This window comes from Oryctolagus cuniculus, chromosome 10 (genome assembly GCF_051225735.1).
Source record: "Oryctolagus cuniculus isolate XC-2025 breed Fujian yellow rabbit chromosome 10, ASM5122573v1, whole genome shotgun sequence".
In the NCBI taxonomy this organism is placed as follows: domain Eukaryota; kingdom Metazoa; phylum Chordata; class Mammalia; order Lagomorpha; family Leporidae; genus Oryctolagus; species Oryctolagus cuniculus.
The window spans coordinates 18180866-18206849 of record NC_142876.1 but is presented as its reverse complement, the minus strand read 5'-3'; the positions used below and the strand labels follow the sequence as shown (position 1 = coordinate 18206849).

Genomic DNA, 25984 nt, shown 5'->3' with positions numbered 1-25984 from the left:
AGGTTTTAAAAAGTTTGCATTGAATGATTTCATTTAAAAATATTACCATGATATTATCATAATACATGGAGTGAGAAGTTTTCTCTTTGGTGGGGTTGACTGTAGAAATGGTGAGAGTTAAGTATAATGAGAGAGAGTCTAATGTATGCATTGGACAATGCATGAGTACTTTTCTATCAATCATTATCAACTTTGAATCACAAAACCTCCCCCAAATAGGCCTTACAATCTTGAATGAGTGCTATGGTCAATTCAGTGCCCTGCTTCCCACACTAGACCTTCCATTGCTCTAGACCTTCCATTGCTCTAGACCTTCCATTGCTTGCTTTTCCTTGCTCCCCATTCCCTGCGGGTGCATTTTCTTAGCTCGTTAGTAAATGTCGGTGGTTGGAGGAGAGCTCCCTCTCCCTCTCCCACGTCTCCCACCCTTTTGACCCCGTCCACTCTCTCTGCCTCTTACTTCAGCACCACAGCGTGTGTGCTGCCTCTCTCAGGCCTACTTTGGAGCTGTCTTTCTTCCAACATCCGTTTCCCATCAGAATTTCAAGATTTGTCGTAGTTCACTGACCTCGCATCAGTTTTCAGCTCCCGCTCCAGCACCCTGACACCTTCACAGCTGAATGTCTTAAGTTGCCATCTGTACTCCTTGTCCCCAATTCCTTCCCACTCTGCGCTCCTGTACACTCCTCAGGAAAGCTTTTCCACCATAGCCATTCCTGCCCAGGCCTCCAGTGACTGCTCTCCACCTTCAGGGTCATTTCTCAGGCCTCGTCATTCAGTATTGGATACCTGGCTCATCACTTCTCCTTAAACCCTCTGCCCTATCTCCTGTACAGCTTTGTCTTCTTGGATTCCCACCCCTTGTCTGGCTGTTCCTTCTTAGTCATATTATCTATTGGATTCCTCTCATCTTTTTGCTCTCTAAATTTTGCAGTTCTACTAGGCTTGATCTTCAATTTTCTTTTCTTCTCTGGCTTTGGTTACTCTTAGGTGATATCCCTCATGTGATACTGAATATTGATTTCATTTTGTGTCTCCCTCCTCAGCTTCTCACTACCCCACACTGTCCACTCCTTGTCTCCATCTGATCCCCACCACCTGCTGTTTCAGCTAAAGAATGCTAAAATCATATTTGCTTGTTAGTTTCTCTTTCCCCATCTCACTTGCCTCACCATCTCTCAATCACAAACTTTCTCTTACGTCTTGAATCCATGAGGAAATCCTACTGTCTCTTCCCTACAAATGTTTCCATGATCTGATCATGTTCCACCAGCTGCATTAATAGCACTTGAGGCTGAGGGCCACCACCTCTTGTCTCATCTGGATTCTACAGCAGTGAAAATCTTGCTTCTTGCTTTGTTTCTTCTTACCTTCGCTGTCAGTTTGAGCCGTTTGAACCATAAGGTGTCTCCTCTCATTTCTCCACTCAGATGTTTCAGTGGCTCTATCTCATTCAATGTAAAAGACCAAGTCCTTAAGACGACCTCTAAGATTCTACCTATTGCAGCCCTCTGTTAACCTCACTGTCCTCACTCTTCCCACTTTCCCCCAGGTTCTCCACAGTGCCTACTTGGAACTACTTGTTCTTTAAATGTGTCAAACACCAATCCTGGAGACTTGCATCATCTAGAATTCTCTCATCCCAGGGGTTCCACTTGGTCCCTCACTTCATTCTGATTTCTGTGCTAAGCATATCACTATAAAGGAATATCTTGACTACACTATAGAAGACAGTACTACCCTTTCTTATTTCACCAAAACTTCATAGCCTGTCATTACCTGGCATAATTTGTATAGCTTTTCATTGCCTCTCTTGTTCAGGCAGAAAGAAAATTACACAAATGTAAGGAGTTGGCTTGCTTAGGTCATTTCATAAGCAGGATTTGGAAGTAGATCTGCCCCTGCACCCATGGGGCCCAATACCTAGAGTTTGGTTCATGCCCCCAAATCAACGAGTCCTTAAAGCCCTCCTAAGCTCCATTGCATAATATTCTAGCGAAAGGTGGCCCTGAGTCCTGTCCCTGGCAGACTGGGTCCCTGGCTTCCTTCCTCCAAATCCCAAGGGCCTGTATCACTGCTGGGGGGATATCAAGTCCACAATCCTCACACATAAACCTTGGTTACTACTAAAGTTTTCAAGTAAATATTCTTAAAATATGCCATGATCATCTCAGCTCAATTTACAATAGGTAAGCTGTAGAATCAACCCAGATGTCCACAGCTGAGGGCTGGGTAGGGAAATTATGGTGTGTGTGTGTGTATATATATATATATATATATATGGAATATAACACAGTGGTAAAAAAAATGAATTCCTTTCATTTGCAAGAAAATGAATGCAACTGGAAATCATTATACTTAGTGAAATAAGCCAGTCACACAAAGACAAATACCATATGGTCTGTCTGTCTGTGGTAACTAATAGAGTACCTAAAATATAATCTATAAGAGCAAAACACACTTTGAGATGTGCGGTTTTTAAACAACCCTCCCCGTGACTGTTGAGGAAGAATATTTTCTGTTTGTTTTGTTACTAGTATAAACATTAACTGACAATTTGATTTCTGTAAAAAGTAAGATGGGAAAGGCAGATGGAGGAGAAAGAAAGGCGGGAAAATGGGTGGGAGGGAGGTGAGGGGGAAGAACCTTCATGTTCCCAAATCTGGGTGTGTTAAATGCATGAAGTTATATTCCTTAAACAAAATAATAAAAAATGGGTAGAACACTGCTAGTAATGTTGAAGTCACTGAAAAATGATTTTTAAACAATTTTAACATAAATAGCTGACTATTGGAAGAATCAAATTAAAACACATGAACTGCAGAGCTATGATAACTAATGGTGTAGGAAATATCTAGAAGGCAAACTGAGCAGTAATTGTGAAGTGTGTTTTCTTAGTTTTTGAGCCAGGGTCATGGGTAGTGGGCCCTTAATGCACTACTACTTATTTTTTCAATGAACTGGAGTCTTTGGGGAAAAAAATTTGGACCAGCATCATAAATTTAACTTTGATATGAAAAAAGGAACTTCCTTTTTAATGTTGTCATTTTGGAAATATTTATGCTAATTTTTGACCAAAGAATCAACCTAATATTTTATGAAAAACTCTTACTAAATAAATATAACTTTGAGAAATCATACATTTATGCATGAGTTTGGCTTCAAGCTGTGATGAATGTGAAGGGTTTATGATCTGTGTTAGCTTTCAAATGACTGATACTTTTGTTTTGAGGTAAAATATACTGCTTTAAGAATAAATAAAAATTACTATTGCAGCAATACATCCCTGTGAAATGCCAAAAGCACTTGGAGAATTATGTTAGGCAATGCCAACTTGAATATAAAAATAGAATTTTTGAGAAGATATGATTAAGTGAATATTTATATTCTTCTACACAAGCTAAAATTTATGTGCAATAGACAGGTAGAGAAAGCTTGAGCAGCACCCATTACATCCTGAGTCCTAATTCCATACATTCAGGAATTACAAAACTTAAACATTGTATGAGGAAAGACTTATCATTTTTATTGAGTTTCTTGTTCAGCAGTGCCTCAGAAGAAATAAATTTAGAAAATTCCTGGGTAGTTTTATTTGGATTGGAATCCAATATTTTTGATTATATGAATAGCCGCCTTCCTTTATTTTTTTCTCAAGTATTTATTCTGGTACTTGTGGGGAGCAACTCAGACTAGACTAAGTTACTGGAATTAAGACTTATTCTATGCATCTGCTCTCCCACAATATGGTGCTGAGAAGGGAGTAAACAGCTTCTACACAGCTGCCTCTCGCCAATTTGATTGAGCTGCAGGAGCTGATCTTGCTCCTGATTGGAGGAGAGCAGCGTACTCAGCATGTGGGTAGCAGAGTTGGGATTGGTGGAAGAGGACTATAAAGGAGAAGAGAGACAACATGCACCAGGAACATCTATCTGAAGGAACACCTGAGCAGTCCCCCAGCGAGCCGGCCGGCAGTGTGCCGCTCCCCCGCAGAAGTGGGGAAAGTGGCCAGGGGGAACCGCCCTTCCACAGAGGTGGAAGGGACGATAGTCAACCCGGGAAGAACCAGCAGCTAACCCGGGGAGGGCCGAGCAGACAAAAGAACATCACAGGGTCCTGTGTCGTTCCTCTGCGAAGAGGGGGAGCGACATAATGGTGCCGTGACTCGGATAGGAAGCCTAGGCAGGGTTTAGTGTCGTTCCTCCACGAAGAGGGGGAGTGACAGTACTTTATACATGAATCCCTAGTAAATGGACCTGCAGGTCCTTGTTCTTGAAATGAGTGTAGAACTGTGCTTACATAATCTCTGAGAATCAATTTGGTCTGTGATTTTGGGAGACTAATTTAGTTTCAGTGAAGCTGTTTGTGGGTAAAATAAAATGAAGCTGTTGGTTTGTGGTTTAATACAAGAGTCAGAGGGCTTTTTTCAGAGGCTAAATGAAATTCTTTTAATAATTATTTTTATTACATTTATACTAACGTACAATAAACTTTCAGTAAATTAATTAATTCACTTTCTTCAAGGTTCCTCACAGAATCGAAGGTTTCAGGGCTTCTCTGATACCTAAGCCTTGTCTTGGTAAATTTCAATATTTTGTTGCCTTTTATGCTTTTTAAAAATATTAAAAACTTACAAATTGACATGTAAAAATGATAGTTGAACCTGTTTTGCCTTTTCCAACTTTCGGTGCAACACTTACGAAGGCAGAGAAAGAGATCCAAGGAAACCTTTACTTTGTCCATGATAGAATAATTTGTACTGGATTAGTTCTATTATAACACTTTGCATAAATCAAATGATGACAAAACTGTTTACAGGGTTTGGACAATAAACAGCAAAGGCTGACAACTTATTGAAATGAAATTTACCACGTGCCTCCCGTGACAATTGCATTGCTCTATCTGGGGGTAATTTCCCAATTCCAGTACAGAGAGCTAGAGAACACTTCTCTCTGACCTTGTAGAAATTGGGTCACAGTTGCTAAAATGGTTGTAGTCCATGAGATAAGGATCCAGAGATGAGGAATTAGCACAGAGGAGAGAATACAAAAGTCTGAATATGGATCAACAGGTGAGTCCCATCAGGAAACCAGCCAATGCATTTTCAGAGAGACTACAAGAGGCTCACCAGAGGGTGGTCACATATATTGGAGAGGGAGATAGATACTAGATATTAAGTAGTGCTGGGAGGGGATGGAGATTGTACTCCATGAGGTTGGAATGATTTTGTTAATACCTGTGAGCATCTAATTGCAGCAACAAAAGGAGACCCTTAAAAAAAAAGACCAAAATCAAACTACAAAAAAATAAAAATGGAGAGAGAATTCAGAAGTTGAATTTCTATAAGTTAGACTGGCTTGGAAAATACCCTGTACTTCCCACAGATTTGTCTTAAGGAGACCTAAATACAAGATGACAAAAATTCAAGGCAATCAACCAGTAACTGAATGCCTGCTAGAAGTAAACCAGAGAAGGTCAACAGCATGCGGACTGTCTATACCATGTCATCCAGAATGTTCAAAATTTGTCAAATATCTAAATAAACAGGAATGTTTGACCTACAGCTGCAGAGAAAAGCCATTCATAGAACTGAGTCTAAATATGGTATAATAAATATGTTGAAGGACTTAAAAAATATGGTTATGAGTGGATAGTAAATTTCAGCAGAGAAATAAAAGCCACACAAATAAAAGAATTTAAGATAAAATATAACAATCAAAATGTAAAACTATGTGTACTTTAGTGCATATAAGTACATATTTAGCACATTTAGGACGTATAAGTAGAGGGGCTGGTGCTGTGACTTTGCAGGTTAAGCCACTGCCAGCAGTGCCAGCATCCCATATGGGTGCTATCGAGTCTCAGGTATTCCACTTCTGATGCAGCTCCCTTCTAATGTGCCTGGGAAAGCAGCAGAAGACGGCCCATGTCTTTGGGCCCCTGAAAGCACGTGGAAAGTGCTTGGGCCCATGAAGACTCAGAAGAAGTTCCTGGCTTCTGGCTTCAGCCTGGCTCCAGTCCTGACTGTTGTGACCATTTGGGGTATGAACCAGAGGTGGAAGACTCTCTCTCTCTCTCTGTTTCTCCATCACACTAACTCTGCCTTTCAAATAAATAGAAAACAAATCTTAAAAAAAGAACATTTAAGAAGGTAAACAAACGTCATGCAGGAAAGTACAAAACAAAAAACAAATGAAGCAAACAGAACCCAATAAACAACAACAAAACAAAATACTGTACACAGTATAGTCAAATTCTGAAAAACCAAATAAAAACAGATATGCCTGAAATTGGGCAGATAAAAAAGAGACATTTAATAATAAATGATTGTTTTAATGAGGTTGACACTGCCCAAAACAAAAATAGCTAGGAAGATAGTGCAATCAGGTATTTAAAAATGTCAAATGGAAAGAAAGACAAAACACCCCAAGAAACCAGATCTATATTGAGTATAATTTATTTTTTAGACCTAAATTGAAATGAATACATTTTCAGATAAATAAGAATGAAGAAATTTTGTCAACTACAAACTTGCACTATAATCAATACTAAGTTTTTAGGTTGACTAAAAAAGAGATCAGAAGAAATTTTGGGTCTATAAGAACCTCTACTGTTTGTGTTTTTGTTTTCTGGTATCTTATAAATTTTAAGCCCCATGTCAAATATTGCCATTTGCTTTCACTACCCAGTTGTCTTCAGTATATTATATTCAATAAATGCTGCAATATATTATTATACTGTATATGGAATATTCACCATGAGAGATCATCTGTTGAGCAACAAACAAGTTTTTTTTTTTTTTTTTTTTTTTTTTTTTTTTTTTTGACAGGCAGAGTGGACAGTGAGAGAGAGACAGAGAGAAAGGTCTTCCTTTTGCCGTTGGTTCACCCTCCAATGGCCGCCATGGCCAACGCACCACACTGATCCGATGGCAGGAGCCAGGTGCTTCTCCTGGTCTCTCATGGGGTGCAGGGCCCAAGCACTTGGGCCATCCTCCACTGTACTCCCTGGCCACAGCAGAGAGCTGGCCTGGAAGAGGGGCAACCGGGACAGAATCCAGCGCCCCGACCGGGACTAGAACCTGGTGTGCCGGCGCTGCAAGGTGGAGGATTAGCCTAGTGCGCCGCAGCGCCAGCCAACAAGTTTTAATATATTCCAAAAATTAAACTCCCATGAATAATGGACTATATGCCCAAGAAAAGATTCTTAATATTATTATTCAATAGAGACATGTAAATCACACAACTGAATATTTCCTTATACTTACAAGACTAAGTTTTTAAACAGTATCAATATTTAGTGTTGATAAGTGAGACAGCTACAACTGTCCACCTTGCTGGTGAGAATGCAGGTAGGTACATCAACCTTGAAAACTGTTTTGGCTATTTCTCAAAATCAAACATTTACAACATGACATAGCAGTCCTACTTGTGGGTATTTATTTAGGAGAAATTAAAATATTAACAACTTCTACATCAACTTTCCTAGCAGTTTATTTATAATAGTTGAAAACAGAATACAATCCCAGCATTTGCAGAAAATGGATTATCACTTAGCAATAAAAAGAAACCAACTACTGTCATAAGAATAACATTGATGAGCCTCATAGCCAGTATGAGATTATGTAAGATTCATTTGTGTGAAGCTCTAGAAGAGGCCTGGGAAGCGATTTTGACAACTCAAGTAATTGAGTTCCTCCCACGCTGGTGGAGGCCTGGACTGCATTCCAGGCTAGCTCCTGTTTCCAAATGCTGCCCAGACACAGCCATTGTGAGCGTTTGGAAAGTGAACTTGTAGATGGGAGCTCTTCGCTTTCTCTCTCTCTCTCAAATAAATGAAGCATTAAAAATAATACATTGAGAGGGCTCAAGAATATAAAAAAAAATCATAGTTATCAAGAAAATTGACCTACAAACAAACCTCCTTTAAATCAAATTATTAAGCAAAAATTAAAATACAATATATCATTTCATATATCACACTGTTAAAAATAATTGATTATATATTATTATAAACTTTAGGAAATTAGAAGAAGACAATGAGTATAAATTTATTTCATTTTCCTTTTACAAATTAAAAAAAAATTCACAACTGAAGTTTTCAACTAACACTTTTTGGCACTTACTCTGAATTTTGTTTTGCAAGTGAGAAATACTAATATTTGTTAGCTCAAATTTCTCACATCAAAGAGTTTTATTCCAAAAGGCTGTAGCTGGATAATATCTACATTTTAAATTAAAGTCTCAAATTAATTTTTAATAGAGTTGAAATATATCAATGGAAAAATAGTAAAGTAAGTTATGGAACAAAATTCCTTGTTTTATTTCTTGTTTTCTTCTGATTTTTTTTTTTCATTTTTGGTTCCAAATAATTCAGTTTTAGAATGACAATGCTGAAGGCTGTGGACAGCGTGTTTTGGTATTAACCTCTTCCTAAGTTTTCTGTTTCTTTCACTTTTACAAATCAGAAGACTGACTCCTCCCATAACTGCAGTGAAGAGGAGCCTCACCGCTGCCTCAGCGCAGCAAACGCAGTGGGTGACTATGCTACAGGTCACTCCCCACCCTTCCGGATCAAGAGCAATTCTACCTTTGACACCTCACAGTGCAGATGTTCGTGTGGTAGGGCTGGCATATGGACCTGTCATCGGCCTTTGCTGGTGGTTTCCCAGCCCTAACAAAGCTATGACCAAAGAAGCAGAAGGGCTTCCCATGCTGGGCATGGTGTCCACCTAGACACACACATCTCCCTGCACGTCACCTGTGTCAAGCTTTGCTGCCAGTTCTTTGAAAGTTCTCACTGACACAGGAACTATTGCCATTATTTTAAAAACAAACCATGACAGAGAGGTGTTCTCAGCAGGTGTACAATCCATGGTGGCCATGCTCAGCCACCTCAGTGGATTGCTGGGTGGCCTTCCTTCGAGCCCACTTTAGAGCAGAGGCGGGTACTGACTTGCTCTGGGATTTGCAGGTTTACCCTCAGCTGTCACCTCACATCTAGTGTTTCCCTCCTCCCAAGAAAAACGAATTTCATTAGCAGCTTTTCATCCACTTCACTAGAAAATGGAACATCTCCACTCTGAGCTGCACTTTTCTATTTGAAACTGTCAGTTCCACTCGCTGCACTTTGGAGGGGGACAGACCGTGGCTTTCTGTAGTCTTTTTTTTTTTTTTTTTTTGGACAGGCCGAGTGGACAGTGAGAGAGAGAGAGACAGAGAGAAAGGTCTTCCTTTTGCCATTGGTTCACCCTCCAATGGCCACCGCGGCCAGCGCGCTGCAGCCAGTGTGCAGCGCGCTGATCCAAAGCCAGGAGCCAAGTGCTTCTCCTGGTCTCCCACGGGGTGCAGGGCTCAAGCACTTGGGCCATCCTCCACTGCCTTCCCGGGCCACAGCAGAGAGCTGGCCTGGAAGAGGGACAACCAGGACAGAATCCGGCGCCCCGACCGGGACTAGAACCCAGGGTGCCAGCGCCGCAGGCAGAGGATTAGCCTAGTGAGCCACGGCGCTGGCCTCTGTAGAGTCTCGATGGTGAGTCAGCAGCTGTCTTCCCAGTGGTTACACCAAGGTTGGGCCCTGCTGAGGCTCTCACCGCAGTTTCTCTGAAAAAAAACATAGAGATCGTTTAGCTACTGAAGATGGTTTTCCTGTGAAAGAGAAACCCCACGATGATTTATTGACAAAAACAGCCAATGAAATGAACAAAATGTCTAATTTCTCTACATGGAAGATTGAGACATTCCTAGACATATACAGGAGAAATGTTTTAATTTTAAAGATGGTAAAAGAACTACCGGAAGTAAAACTCACACACACACACACACACACAGAGGCACACAAAAACACAGACTGATGGGAAAAAAAGAAGATTCAGGCTTCCTTGGAGGGTTAATTCACAAACTAAGAGAACACAATGATGTAACAGATAAAGTTTTCTTGCAACATATGTCACTCAAAACATCTTTCCATAATCATTAGATTTACTATGTGATGCATTAAATGTTTTCAGTTATTCAAAATATTAGATATCATTCTGAAAACAGCATCAGCCATCCCACAAGCATTTATAGATTCCATTAAAGGTGAAGATGGATAAATGCAAACACAAGCATACATGTTAAAGAGATAGAGATAAATTCAAATAAAGTCACAGACGTGGAAGTAGACACATATGTAATGTACATATACTATGTATAAATATAATCATTACCCATGAGATGAAATGCTAATATCAGCCAAAAGCTTTTTGAAAAGAGTTGATATAATTAAAGAAAGTATAGGAATAAGGAAGGATGAAATACTAAAATAGAATAAAGCAATAAATGAATATATCATTATTTACTGTAATCACTGCACTGTACAATGCATCTCTAGAAATTAGTCCTCCTAACTAACTTTTTGTGTCCTTTGGCCAACATCTACCCCCTAAACATCTCCAGCACCCTTAGCCCCAGCCTCTGGCAACCTCCCTTCTATTCCGTTTCTATGAAACCACCCTGTGCAGGTGCCACAAATGAGTGAAACCAACTGTATTCTTGATGAATGCAGGAAAGCGAACATCAGATGTTCTTACCACAACCCAATCATCATCTGGGGTGATAAAGGTAATTTCCAGATTTATACATCTCACAGTGTACAGGTGCTTCAAAGCACCATGGTGCACACAATAAACAGAATTTCATCAGTCCATCTAATGATTGAAATTTTGAAGAAAGAAAAATAAAATGAGAAGAGTAAAATCGAACACATTCTTTTAAAAATTAAATGTAAAAATACAAACTATTCCTTAAAAAGGGCAGAGGTTATTAGTGTCAAGCAACAAATGCCAGATATTTGAATGACATTCCTCAAATGAAATGGCTGAACAAAGTCATCATGTGGTGTAAGGTAAACTCTTCATAGGAGTTTAGGACATGGAAATATGGTGTGGGAAATATGGGAACAAACTATACTATCCTCATAAATTTTTTCTGTAGTTCTAAGATTAATTTAGAATGAAAAGTTTATTGAGAAAACACAATTCTATATCACATATTGTGTTGCAACTTGTTATTGTTTTGTATAAAATGCATTGTAGAATGTTGTTCCATTTTCACACAAATTTGCACCTTTGTAATAATTGTAGAGCAGTTCATTATGTGACTTAATAACAGTTATTTTTTTTTAATTTTTTTTTGACAGGCATAGTTAGACAGTGAGAGAGAGATACAGAGAGAAAGGTCTTCCTTCCATTGGTTCACCCCTCAAATGGCCGCTATGGCCGGTGGTGGTGCTTCCTCCTGGTCTCCCATGTGGGTGCAGGGCCCAAGCACTTGGGCCATCCTCCACTGCCTTCCCGGGCCACAGCAGAGAGCTGGCCTGGAAGAGGAGCAACCGGGACAGAATCCGGTGCCCCAACTGGGACTAGAACTAGAGGTGCCAGCGCCACAGACAGAGGATTAGCTTAATGAGCCGCGATGCCGGCCAATAACATTTATTAAACAACCCTTTTTCGAATTTTTATAATATCAAAAGCAATGCTGTGATGAAATATCCTTTATAATAATTTTTCTGCCTAACATTTTGGAAGGATACTCATAAAAATATCAGCAGCAGTTGCTGATGAGTAGGAAGCTAAATTTATATTTATAATTTTATGTACTTTCTCAATATTCTGCTTTTAATATGTGTTATTTCTGTAATTAGAAGAAACAGAATAGTAAATGCTTTCCTTAGTCACATACAAATATGACTTATTATGTTGATTAATAACATATATAACATTAATAATAATGGTTTTATATTGAAAAAGTGAAATAGCAAGTGATTTAGTTCCAGATAATGCTGCATCAAATATATTTTAAAAGACTATTAGAAGATGTGCTAATCTTGGCAATTGCTTTTGGTTTTCTGACTTAAATCTTTGTGTTTCCATGTAGTATAAGCAGACAAATAATAACAACATAAAGGAGATAGATAATATATTTAATAAAATTAATTTAATAAACAGCTTACTGAAAGCTGTCACATATATTAAACTGATTACAACTTTCAGCTGAAACCCTAAAGTGCAAAATACACCAAATTAGCATATTGAGGTGTTTTAATGTCCTATATGTAAGACAAAGCTTTGAACACTGTTATTGCTAAGTTGGAATAAACAAAATAGGATGTACAATTCAATAAAAATTAAAATAAAATAAACAGAAAGATATCCATTAAATGAATTCATAGTACCTAGTGTGGGGAGCAACTCGGACTATACTGTTACTGGAATTAGGACTTATTCTATGCATCTGCTCTCCCACAATATGGCGCTGGGGGAGAAGAAAGCAGCTTCTGCACAGGTGCCTCCAGTTCAGCCAATAAACTGTAGGACTTGCTCCTGATTGGAGGAGAGCAGCGTACTCGGCGTGTGGGCGGCCGAGTTAGGATTGGCGGAGGAGGACTGTAGAGGAGGAGAGAGACGGCATGCACCAGGAACATCTAAGGGGAACATCTAAGGGGAACACCTGTGCAGCCCCCGAGAGAGCCGGCCGGCGGTGTGCCGCTCCCCTGCGGAAGTGGGGAATGTGGCCAGGGGGAACTGCCCTTCCACGGAGGTGGAAGGGACAGTAGCCAACCCGGGAAGAACCAGCAGCAAACCTGGGGAGGGCCGAGCAGACAAAAGAACAACGCAGGGTCCTGTGTCGTTCCTCCATGAAGAGGGGGAGCGACACCTAGTAATAAAAATCCTATGAAATAAGGAAATAAAAGTGCTGGTCTTCGGATATGTCATTCAATACAATTGAAGACGACAACTGAAAGAAAAAGATAACTACAGATTCAAGAGTTAGTAAAACAAATAGCAGAATATGCACATATAGTATGCTTTTTGAATACCAATGGGAATGTGTTGGTAAAAATTATTAACTGTTAAATATAATTTAATTAGCCATAATATACCCCAGAAGTAAATATATATAAATATATACACATTTATATACAAATATGAATAGAACTACATTTTCCATTTTAACTAGGATTCTTGTAAAAGACTTGACCTAGAAAGTTTTGTCCATGAGTTTACACAGACTTGTAAGGTGCTGTGTTCTCTGCACTACATTTACTGTGTTTGAGAGTAAATGTGGGCTACTTATCAATTTTTTCCATTAAAGTATCATAACATTGATTTCCAAACTGAAAATAAATGCTGTTGTAGTGAGTTGAATTGTATACCCCCAAATGATAAGTTGAAGTTCTAATCCCCAGTACCTCAGAGTCTCGAAGTTTATATAATTCTATCCTAATGAGTTTCTTTCTTAGAGGACTTATTATTTATGTACTTATTTGAAAGGGCAAGTGCAAGGAAAAGGAGAGGGGGAGGGAGAAGGGGAGGGAGTTCTCCCATAGGCTAGTTCACTCTCCAAATGTCTGGGCCAGGCGTAAGCTAGGAGACAGGAACTCCATCTTGTCTCCCACATGGATGGCAGGAACCCATGGTTCATCCTCTGCTGCCTTGTTAGGCACATCATCAGGAAACTGGGTTGGAAAGCAGAGTAGCTGGGACTCTTGACTTGTTCTCTGATGTATGTTGCTGGTGTCGGGAGTGTTGGTGAACACACTGCCCCACAATGCCAGCCTCTAGCCCCATGTATTTGAATCAACTCCAATTCTACATATTTCTCAGGTGTTAGGAATCTCAATATCAACCTCTTAATATTTTCAAGTACTAATACTGTGTGAAGAGTTGCTGTGAGGGGTCTTCTGAGAATATCATTTCTACTACTTCTAATAAGATAGCATTGTAGTGTTTTCAGAGCCAGTATAATATTTCAGAACTGGTTGAATACAAACCTTGATTATTATAATTTCTGTACCTATAGGAAAAAGTGTGAATTTGGATTAAACAGCAGGAAAACAATCACTGTTCAGATTTGTTCAAATAAATTCAAATATGTGATCAAAGTCATACAAGAGAGTAATGAGTAGTAAATGAAAGAAAATAAAACATTTGTCCAGATGACATTCTGGCATTTGGAATTATAGGACATAATGATATTTTCTAAATTTGGTCTTTACAAACTTTTCTGGAAAACCAACACATTTTTTAGCATAGGGTTATGGCTATCTCACAAGAACACAGTGAATCCTGATCAATACAGCTCTATATTTTATGTACCCTACTGGAATCCATAACACCAAGTCCTCAGCAAACAAAATTCAGGCATCTGTGAAAAGGAAAAACTATTTTCTCATGTAATCTACAGACCTATCTCAATTGAAAGAAAACACTGGTTCTTATAAGAAAAAACGATTAATGATTTGCCACCATTAATTCAGAAAGTTCGTTGTCTAAAATGAGAAAGTAGAAAATAATTGATTGCATCATCAACAGTAAATTTCACAATCATCTGTTTTCACTTCTGCTCAGATTACTGGAGGTCAGAAAGCTGACTCACAGGAAGAAACTCATCCATGACACAAACCTCTCTCACAAAGGAAACTATCCATCTCACCTCTTCTAATATTATGATATTGCTCTTTGATGCAAATGGAGATTCTTGTAACTTCAAAAATAAAAAGGAGGAAAATTGGTTGTATTAGTGATGTTTCCATGCTGTACTTTAGTAGAGCTAAGGAAGCATCCAGAAGTACAGTGTACATTTCAGATAGTATCTGTCACATACCTTGTTTCAGAAATCAAGATTCTTAGCAGTGGCTGAAAATGTCAGCAATGGACCTATTTTCCAAATGGAACACTTATCTCCTTCTCTGCTCTATTAACTCATGCACACTATTTCCTGGAATTGTATAAATGTTGTATATTTGTCACTTTGTGAATGTAGTTTTGTGAGATGTCATCGCATGGCATTTCCTGAAATTGAATCTTAGAGCTATGAGTCTCACCACATTAGAGGGATACTTTCTGCTACTTATCATCCTACTGCGCTGAATGCATTACCACAGTGAGATGTGCTCCATTTATGAATATATCCACTTCTATAAGCAATTGACCACCGAGAAATGGTCAGATTCCTACAGTAGTCTTCTTGACCCACTCATGGATCTTTAAGTCCCTTCAGACATCAGACAGCTTCCTTAATCACAGTGATTGCCAAGTTTATAGAGATAATTTGTGTTGTTGTTGTTATTACTGACGTCACAAAGTTGCCAATTTCTTTAACCTTTCGGGTGTTTCTACCTTATGGATAAACAATTGAGGCATTCACAGGCAGAATAAATGCCTGATTCCATGTGAGTCAGTAACTTGGAATCATTTTTTGTATGTAACCATTTATCTCCCATTGTATCATTAATGAACAAGGACACTGGAAATATGATCTCTTTTAGGAACCAAGCAAATTGAAATTTAAACTAAACTCTACCACTTACTACCTATGTGAATGGCCTCATCTTCGAGCCTCATTTTTAAAGTAAGGAAAATGGTACCATTGTTGCTGGATTGTTTCAAAGGTTAAAGGAAATTGCATGGCATGCCAAAGACATGCTCTTCAAAGTTGTGATGGGAAATTAGACACATGTTGGCACAGTGTATCCATCTAGATGACACATGTTGGAACAATGTATCCATTGGATCCCTGCATCAATAAACCTTAGCCATTCACCATAACACATCACCTCTGTTCTAGACACTGCTGTGTAAGTACTTAGCAAATCATAATTATTAGAATATGATCATGGGGGCCAGCACTATGGAATAACAGGTAAAGCTGCAGTGTACAGTGCCAGCATCCCATATGCGCAACCACTTAGAGTTCCAGATGCTCCATGTCTGATCCAACTCCCTGCTATGGCCTAAGAAAGCAGAAGAAAATGGCCCAACTCCTTAAGTCCCTGCACCCTCATGGGAAACCTGGAAGAAGCTTGTGGCTCCTGGCTCGTGGCTTTGGATTGGCCCAGCTCTTGTTGTTCCAACCATTTGGGGAACCAGTGGATGGAAGACCTCTCTCTCTTCTCCCTCTCTCTCTCTCTTCCTTTCTCTCTCTCTTTTTTCTTTTTCTTTTTTTTTTTTTTTGACAGAAAGAGTGGACAGTGAGAGAGAGAGACAGAGAGAAAGATCTTCCTTTTTCCACTGGTTCACCCCCCAATGGCCACTGCGGCTGGCGTGCTGCAGCTGGCGCACTGCACTGATCTGAAGCCAGGAGCCAGGTGCTTCTCCTGGTCTCCCATGTGGGTGCAGGGCCCAAGCACTTGGGCCATCCTCCACTGCCTTCCCGGGCCACAGCAGAGAGCTGGCCTGGAAGAGGAGCAACTGGGACAGAATCCAGTGCCCCGACTGGGGCTAGAACACGGTGTGCTGGCACCGCAGGCGGAGGATTAGCCTATTGAGCCACGGTGCCAGTCTCTCTCTCTCTCTCTCTCTCTCTCTCTACCTCTTCCTCCTTCTAACTCTGCATTTCAAATAATTAAATCTGTTTTCTTTATGCTATATGCCAGGCATTGACCAAGGCCTTTTCTAGTAAAAGTGTAGATGCAAAGTACTTCCATGAATTTGAGGTAGAGCAGCATGATGACTGTTATCATCTTCTACTTTTCATTTCTCTATGGTCTTCAATTTGCCTTCACATGGAAAATTCCCAGGGAAGATATGAAAAAATGCATGGGAAGTGGCAAGATTTCAAGCTGTCTTCTACTTTCCTCTAGAAACCTTGCAGATGGAGAAAACTACGGTGTGACAGAAACAGGCATGACAGTCTCTGGGGTGTGCATGGCCACCAGGTGGAGTTGGGCAGCACCCCACTAGCTCTTCTGTCTCCCAACATTTGGAGAACTTGTTCATTGTCCATCCATCATCTTGCCTTGGAAGATGACATTTATAATATAGTATATATTAAAATATAGTGGTTATCATGCTACATCAATTAAATGGAGTTTTATTTTTGGATAAAAATAAGTATAAATCCTATACATTTTCCAGTTTAGTCATAGAAAAGTATATGGATTTGCATTTTCCCATGTTGAATTTGTCTCTTTGTATATAATAAAAAGAGCAAATTCTAATGTAAGCAATTGATTTCCTTCATTGCATAATCTTTGCTATCATTACTATTTAATGAGGCCCTGTTTTATTTTTTATTATTGTGGGTATGTTTCATTAGAAAATGAAAGAATAAATACCTGTGTCTCCAGGAAGACTTCAGACTGAGCTGAATTGGATCCTCTCCCATTGCAAGCAATAAAATGTTTAACAAAATATAAAAGTAAACAAAATATATAGCTGAGCTGTAAAGAAAAAAACCCAAAGCTTTGACCAAAAGGAATGAATAACAGTCAAAGCCAGAGAAGGAACCCAGACCTGCTGGTCTTGCAACACAAGAAAATAGCACAAGGGGGAATCGTAGACTCTAGAGGGTAGTAGAAAAGGTCTGGATATACAAGGGATTTTTCATATAATAAGTATAGGAACTGAGTTCAAGAACTCTAAATTAAGCTAGGACCTTGAGGTTTTACCTTTACTATGACGATGAAATGGAAAAATACTTTTCCATTAGCCTGGGGAGGCTAAAAAGGAAACTTATGCTTTTGCCTGGTTATTGGATGTTCCTTTTAAAATTAAAAAAAAAAACTTAAAAAGTGTCATATATGAATGTCTTTCAAGTTCATACTTTGTGGAACAGGAAAGGAAACTAAAATTATGGAAATCAGTCCCTTAGGAGAAAGTGGTTAAGAAGTTAGTCGTTAAGATACCAGTTGAGACTTCCATATCCCATGTTAGAATACCCATGTTAAATAGCTAGAAACAGCTCCTGACTCCAGATTCCTACCAGTGCAAACCCTGGGGAAGCAGCAGTGATGGCTTCAGTAATTGGGGCTCTGATACTCCCTTGGGAGACCTGTAATGAGTTACTAGCTTGCAACTTCAGCCTGGCCTAGCCCTGGCTACTATTGCTAGTATCTGGAGAGTGGACAAGTGGATGGGAGTCTCTCTCTCTCACTCTACCTCCCTTCCCCCCCCTCTTTCTCAAATAGATTAATTAATATAAAATATATTAAAAATTGCCTCCTTGTTTATGAAAACTATGAGGTCTGTTATTAGAAACTAAAATAAAATTGGGCTATAGACATGTTGCTCAGATTCAGGGAACATGAAATTCTTATGTGGAAAAAATTCACATAATATGTCATCGATATATTTTTAAAAAGTCAAGCACCTGACAAAATGAACCACCATAAAAGTGGATAGAAGGTGAACAAACATGAAGATTTATTTATTTATTTATTTATTTGAGATGTAGAGTGATGAGAGGGGGAGAAAGAGGGAGATCTTCCACCTGCTGATTCACTTCCAAAGTGCTCGCAAACAGCTGGGGCTGGATCAGGACAAAGCCAGGAGCCAGAAACTCCATCCAAGTCTTCTATGTGAGTGGCAGAACCCAAATACTTGTACCAACATCTACTGCCTCCCAGGTACATTAACAGGAACTTGGGTTGGAAGCAGAGGCAGGACTCCGTCCCAGGCACTCTGTTGTGGGATGCAGTCCTCCAGGTAGCAGTAACCCCTCTGTGCCATGATACCTGCCCCCATGAACAGATTTTTTGAAACTATAATATCTGTAGTTAATAGCATATAGTTATCAATTTATAATTAATATTTAATTGATAAATGAACGAATGTGGAAATACCATTTCATTTAATCTTCAGAATAATCGTTAAGAAAGGAGACTTTCTATTTTATCCAAAAATTTTTATCCAAAAAATGAGACTTTCTATTTTACGCAATTTCACTCTAACCCACTGTTTCTTTCATCCTCCAATATGGGAACAAAAGTTCCCTTACCCAGGTAACAAGGGTTGCTGCAAATTGTTCAGCAGTAAAATCCCTGACGGGGCTGTTTCTCTAAAGGTAGATAGAACGTCTCTGCAGGGTAACTGGAGGCGAGTTCCTCTGCTTCCTTCCTTCTCTTCAGAGTCTGCTCTCACTGGTGCGTTCTGCTTTCTCTCATCAGTGAGCAGAAAACAAAACACAAGAGTTACTTTGCTGCTGTTTCCTGCCCTCTTCTGGGAGTGGGAGGCACTCAGGACCTCGGGATGCATGTTTGCAGAGGAAGGGGAGGCCCTGTGAGTCAGGACAGTGACCTCCCCACACTCCTCATGAATCTCAGGTTAAATGAAACTCTGGTAACTGACATTCTACTTCCTCAGCAACCTTCAAGCCTGATTATTTTCAGAGAATTACATCAGATTAGGCGACTGCTCTTCCTTTTCATATAAATATTTCATGTCATGTGTGTGAAGTGTAAATCATGGATTATACTGTTTTGGTTTGTGGTTCATCTAATGAGACAAGAACAAATTTGTGAAAGCATTTAATCTTATTATACAAAGTTGTTTTAAATTTGCAATCAGAAGATCATTCCATGAAATACCAAGGGATCTAAATTAAAATTTTTGAAAAACAAGAGATAAGAACCTCTACAACTCTTGAATATAATTTTTTTATATGTCACCATTTTAGCCAAGCTTTGGATGCCTTGACCAACAATGCAAGCCTTTGTTTTTGGTCTTTCAGTGACCTGTGAAGAACCTTAAAAATCAAACCAAGATGCAGTGACCTAAGCCAATACCACTAAAAACAAGAAGTTACCTTTGCCCCAAATAAAATTAAAGTTTAAAAATTATAGCCCTAAACTTTTTCCCCCAAAGCTAAAATTAGGTGCAGCTATAAAAATAAGGGACCCTATGCTTAGCTAGCTGCAACACTTGCGCCTGGCTGTGCTAAGACCTAACCCAGTTTGTATGCCTCCTAATACTCAAATAACAATGTGGGAAGCAGGACGCCGCTCTCCCACAAGGGGAACAAAGGGAGAGAGACGTCGTCCTCCTCAGGGTGAACAAGATGGTGCTGGCAGGGAAAGGAACTACTAAAGAAGTAAACAACAAAATGGCGATGAGGTGCATGCCTCCCATGTGATCCCGTAGCTGACTGGATAGAGGACGCATGCCCTTCACATGATCAGCTCACGGATTGGACTGCTGTGTGCATGGCCTCCCATGTGATCCCGTAGCTGATTGGATAGAAGACGCATGCCCTTCACATGATCAGCTCGCAGATTGGACTGCTGTGTGCATGGACACTATAGTGCTTTTGATTGGTCGCTGCGGGTATATAAACCGTGTGGCTTTGTGCTGGGGGCACTCTCTGGACTCCCGAGTTCAGGAGGCCCGTCTGTGCAGACGCCGAATAAATCCTCTTGCTTTTGCATCAGCTGGTCTGGAGTCTGAGTCTTTGGGGTGCGCCTCTTGACATGTTAGCATCCTCACTCCGAGGGTCTAACACCTGTTCTGTGTGTCCTTCACTTATTTGTGTTCTACTGTGTAAGAATAGCGTGGAACTAGAAGACCGGACTCCTTTCAAATTCTAGTTTTACAGTTTTCAAATTGAAACTGATCCTTGTATTTTCAACATGTCATTAAGATCAAATGTGCTAATGTACATGAAATTCTTGCAAAAAAATAAAGTATACCTGAACTGTAATTATTGGAGGTCACTCAAGTCTGAGTGTAAATCCTGCTGGTCCAGATAGTTTCTCTTGTTCTTGTTTCTTAACACTAGAAACTTTTCTTTTTTTTCTTTTTCTTTGATTTTTTTATTTATTTTTGACAGGCAGAGTTAGACAGTGAAAGAGAGAGACAGAGAGAAAGGTCTTCCTTCTGTTGGTTCACTCCCCAAATGGCCGCCATGGCTGGCCTGCTGCACCAATCCAAAGCCAGGAGCCAAGTGCTTCCTCCTGGTCTCCCATGTGGATGCAGGGCCCAAGCACTTGGGCCATCCTCCACTGCCCTCCCGGGCCACAGCAGAGAGCTGGACTGAAAGAGGAGCAACCAGGACACAATCTACCACCCCAACCAGGACTAGAACACCATGTGCCGGTGCCGCAGATGAAGAATTAGCCTAGAGAGCCGTGGCGCCGGCCTAGAAACTTTTCTAACAGACAACAGTATAGCTTATGTTTAGTGGAAAGTCATTGTGTCTCCGGATGTTTTTAACTGTAAATTATTCCTGGCTGGCACCAGTCCAGCTTTGTGTTGTGGCCTGGGAAGGCAGCGGAGGATGGCCCAAGTCCTCAGGCCCTGCACCTGCATGGGAGACCAGGAGGAAGCACCTGGCTCCTGGCTTCGGATCTGTGTGGCATGTTGGCCGTAGCGGCCATTAGGGGTGGTGAACCAACAGAAGGAAGACCTTTCTCTCTCTCTCTCTCACTGTCTAACTCTGCCTGTCAAAAAAAAAAAAAAAAAAAAAAAAAAAAAAAAAAAAAAAAACCTGTAAATTATTCCTAATAATACAAAGAAAAAGAGAAAGGACAGAACAGACAAGAGCAAAAATAATCTCATTTTGGGAACTCCCAAAATCTGTATAATGGAAATAATCATGATAATTACATTTAGTTTGAGTCCTCAAAGTCAGGCATTATGCTGTCTCCTAAAAATAAACCTGTAAAGATGCTGCTTAATTGGAGATTAAAATTGTGCCATCAAGAGGAGAAACAGGAAAGGGAATTAAATTTTATTACACATCTACTGTATTTCAGATGTGTTTACAAATGTGAATGAATGTAGTCTTCATGATGATCTCAGAAGGATTTTATAGTCCACATTTTGTAGCCTGAAAAATTGTTCTAGGAAAGTACTAAAGTATCATATGGGATGTTAATAGAAGTGATGTTAAAATCCATTTCTGTCTGATCCTAAGCCCTCCAAGGATTCTGAGAAACCACGGTGAGACTAATGAGCACACATTTAGTATTTGTAGTTTTAAATGAGAAGGGATGGCCACACACATTGGTGAACAGGATGGTTCTGATTTATGCCTGCTTGTAATTTTTAAATTAAACTAAATTTTCTACTTTTAATTTGAGAGGTAGAGTAAAAGATCTCCTGTCTACTGGTTCACTCCCAAATGCTTCCAATGGCCAGGAGCTGGGTCAGGCAAAAGCTAGGAGCACAGTCGAAGTTGCCTGCATTGGTGGCAGGAACCCAATTACTTGAGACAGTCACTTTCCAGGCTCTGCATTAACAGGAAATTTAAATAAGGATCTGGAGATGGGTATGCAATCCAGGCACTCCAATATAATGATCTTGACAGAGAGGTTCCATGTTGACTCTCCTGCTGTAACTGTCAATAGACTTCTTTTCCTTCTCAAAGTTCTTAGGTGAAGTTATATGTACATATATCTTATCTAATGAGGACTATCCCAGGCAACAGATCAGAGAGGTGGACTCATTTTGTGGGACAGGGTAAAAAGGCCACTAGATGGAATCAGAGGGGAAGGGTATAGTGTGCTGGAAACAGACAAGGTACAAGTCCTGCCCTACTTTATGGAGTGAGTGCTTGGTCTGGGCCTTGCATTGGGAAGGGATTTTACCTAAGCCTGAGATGAAGTGTTTCTGATCTTGGTTCTAGGCTTCTGTAGTTACCTGCACATGAATGGAGTCTAGCACGGTGTAGCTCTGTAGATAAGGGCAACACAATACTCGTGGTTTGATTGATTTCAGTGAAGGAGGAGATAGTTTGTATGTCATTGGTGCCAAATCACTTAGAAACTAACGAATTTGTGCTAAATATTAAGTTTCATAGGATTTTTATTTGATATGGAGTAGGATTGAAAATACTTATTCAAAGAGGGCAAATAGAGTCCAACACTTGCTTGAAAAAGATGAGCGTTATGGACAAATTGAGTCCTTCTTGTATTGATGTAAGTGATGTAGCTATCTCATTGTTGGAGTCCTACATCAATCTTACCTAAATCATACTTCATCTGAAATTCACCCTTCTGCAGAATGCAGAAGCCATCTCCAGAACTGAACACGCTTACTACCTAACTAATAGCAAATCTCACTTCCATGATTATATCAATTTTTTTTCAGTTTTAACATTATTTTAACATTAAAAATAAAAATTATATATTATGTACTGCATGATCTTTGGAATAGGTATGCATTGTAGAATGTCTGAACAGGACTAATTCATGAATTACCTCACATACTTGTCATTTTTCACCTAAAAAAAATGAATTCATAGCAGCAAAGGTGGAATGGCAGTTGCCAGGGACTGGGAGTGGGAAGGGGAGGGACTGAGGTATGTTTATCAAATGGTACAAAATTTCAATTAGGAGAAATAAATTCCTGAGGTCATGCTAAAAACGCTGACTGCAATTAATACCAAAGTAATAAATTCTTGAAAATTCCTAAGAGGGTAGATTTTAAATGTTTTCATGAATAGAAATAATTTTTAATGTTTTCAGTATGCTATAAATAATCCCCTGTATGACTAATATGTTAATTGGTTTTATAGTATACTACAATAAAATAATCATCATTTTGAATATCAAATAGTTTATAGAAAGTTCGATCTAACAAACAGAAATGAGAGAACTGAATTTGAGTAAATTCCTTGAATTTCCTCCTTGCTCAGTGTCCTACATCAGATTGTAAGTACAATAGTGCCCCCTATGTCTCATTCTCCATGAGAAATTCCTGTACTTGAAAAAAAAATGGCTAAACTATCTCAGATATATGATTTATGTCCTAAAAATAAAGAATATCAAGAATAAAATAAACCACATAATATTTTAATCTCAATTTGCAGTTCTGAATGTTTTAAAAATAATTATACTGGTTGATCTTCTAAGTAGAAACAGGAATAGGACCTTGTGATATTTTTTACTTACATAATACATTTGCACATTATTTATGACATTGCCAAAATTGTATTTGAATTATCAGACAATTTGGAATTCCTTTCTCAAAAAAGAAAAAAAAATGAGAGTTCTCCCTTCCTACCCACCCCTCCCCCAATTTTTTGGACAGTGGATCTCTAAAGTTTCTGTCTGGGAACTAATGGAAGGAGCTTTTCCAAAGGCCTCCTTTGATATTGAGATCTTTGTTTTTAAAATCTCAATGTTCAAGTTGACAGCTGTTCTCATCAGTGGTCTCCACCTAATATTTTGATTATTTAGACATAACACCCTTTTTAAAATAATTTCTTCTAACAAAAGTGATATGGCACTTTCATTTGTCAGATTCCATTTTTATCAAAAAGTGTGCTTCACTTTACTTGTGATGAAGAGATACACTAAGCAGGGTCAGTTAGGTTGGTTCTGACCTTGGTGCATTTACAGTGTGGCCTGAGCTACACATAACAGCAGTTTCCATTAGGTGTAGAATTTTTTTTCATGGTTAAGATATTTTTTAAAAATTTTATTTAAGGTATATGATTTCATGTATTTCATATGTAAACATTTAGGAACATAGTGGAACTTCCCACCCTACCCTCCCTACTGCTCATGCTCCCACAATTCTTCCTCCTCCTTCTTCTATTCCCACTCCTAATTTTTACAAAGATCTTTTTTCAGTTTACTTTACTCATAAGATTAACCCTACACCAAGTAAAGGGTTCAATAAGTAGTATAAAGAAAAAAGCACTATTCCTCAGCATTCAAGACAAGGGCTATAAATAATCATCAAATCTCAAAATGTTAATTTCACTCTTATACATTACATTTTAGATACTCTACTAGTTACCACAGATCAGGGAAAACATGGTATCTATCTTTTTTGGAACCGGCTTATTTCAGTAAATATAATGGTTTCCAATTGCATACATTTTGTTGCAAAAGACAAGCTTTCTTTTTTTTTTTCTTTTACTGTTGAATAGTATTCAATAGTGTATATATATCACATAATTTCTTAATCCAGTCATCAGTTGATGAATATGTGTATTGATTCCATATCTAGGCTATTGTGAATTGAGCTGCAATGGATATGTGGGTACACATAACTCTTTTATATGCTGATTTTATTTTGTTTAGATAAATTCCCAGCAGTAGGAATAGTGGGTCAAATGGAAGATCTATTTTCAGATTTTTGATATATTTCCATACTGTCTTCCACAATGGTTGCACCAGTTTTCACTCCCAAAAAATAGTGGTTTAGGAGAACTTTTCTCCCACACCCTCACCAGCATTTGTTGTTTGTTGATTTCTGTATGAAAGCCATTCTAATTGCAGTGAGTTGAACCCTCATTGTGGTTTTGACTTGCATTTCCCTGATGGCTAGTGATCCTGAGCATATTTAAATGTGTCTATTGGCCATTTGAATTTTCTTGTTCAAAAATTACCTATTCTCATCATTTGCCCATATCTTCACAGGTCCATTTGTTTTGTCATGGTTGAGTGTCCTGAGCTCTTTATAGATTCTTGATATTACTTCTTTATCAGTTTCATAGTTTTCAGATATTTTCTCCCATTCTGTCTGTTGCCTCTTCACTTTGCTCAGTGTTCCTTTTGCAGTTCAGAAGCTTCTCAGCTTTACGTATTCCCATTTGTCTGATTTAGCCTGATTGCCTGTGCTTCTGGATTTTTTCAAAGAAGTCTTTGCCTATGCCAATGTATTGCAGAGATTTTCCAGTGTTCTCTAGTAATTTGGCTGTATCAGGTTGTATAGTTAAGTACTTGATCCATTTTTGTGTGGATTTTTGTGTAAGGTGTAAGGTAGAGTTCTTGTTTCACACTTTTGCATGTGGAGATTCAGTTTCCCAGGACCATTTGTTGAGGAGACTGTCCTTACTCCAGGGATTGTTTTTAGCTCCTTTTTCAAAGATAAGTTGATTGTAGATACATGGATTGATTTCTCTAGTCTCTATTCTGTTTAATTGGTGTGTACATCTGTTTTGATGCCAACACCAGAGTGTGTTAATTATGACTGCCCTGTAGTATGTCGTGAAATCTGTTATTGTGAAGCCTTCTCCTTTGTTTTTTCTTGTATACGATTACTTTAGCTATTTGGAGTCTCTTGTGTTTCCATATGAATTGTAGCATTGCTTTTCTAGATCTGCGAAAAATATCCTTGGTATTTTGATCGGGTTCATGTTGAAACTGTAAATTGCTTTTAGTAGTATGGACATTTTGATGAAATTGATTCTTCCAGTCCATTAATATGGAAGATTATTCCATATTTTGTGTGTCTTCTTTATTTCTTTTATTTTTTAATTGTCTTCCTAGAGAT

General features: G+C 39.0%; 1 protein-coding gene across 1 annotated transcript in view; it reads left to right on the top strand.

Moving 5' to 3' along the window:
- Window positions 1-8835: 8835 nt before the first annotated feature.
- Window positions 8836-25984, top strand: part of LOC100355864 (glutamate decarboxylase 1-like) — a 101392-nt gene continuing 84243 nt past the window's right edge. Inside the window, exon 1 of the mRNA XM_051851875.2 lies at window positions 8836-8944. Coding sequence (XP_051707835.1) covers window positions 8836-8944 — 109 coding nt within the window. The remainder of the gene's footprint in view (window positions 8945-25984) is intronic.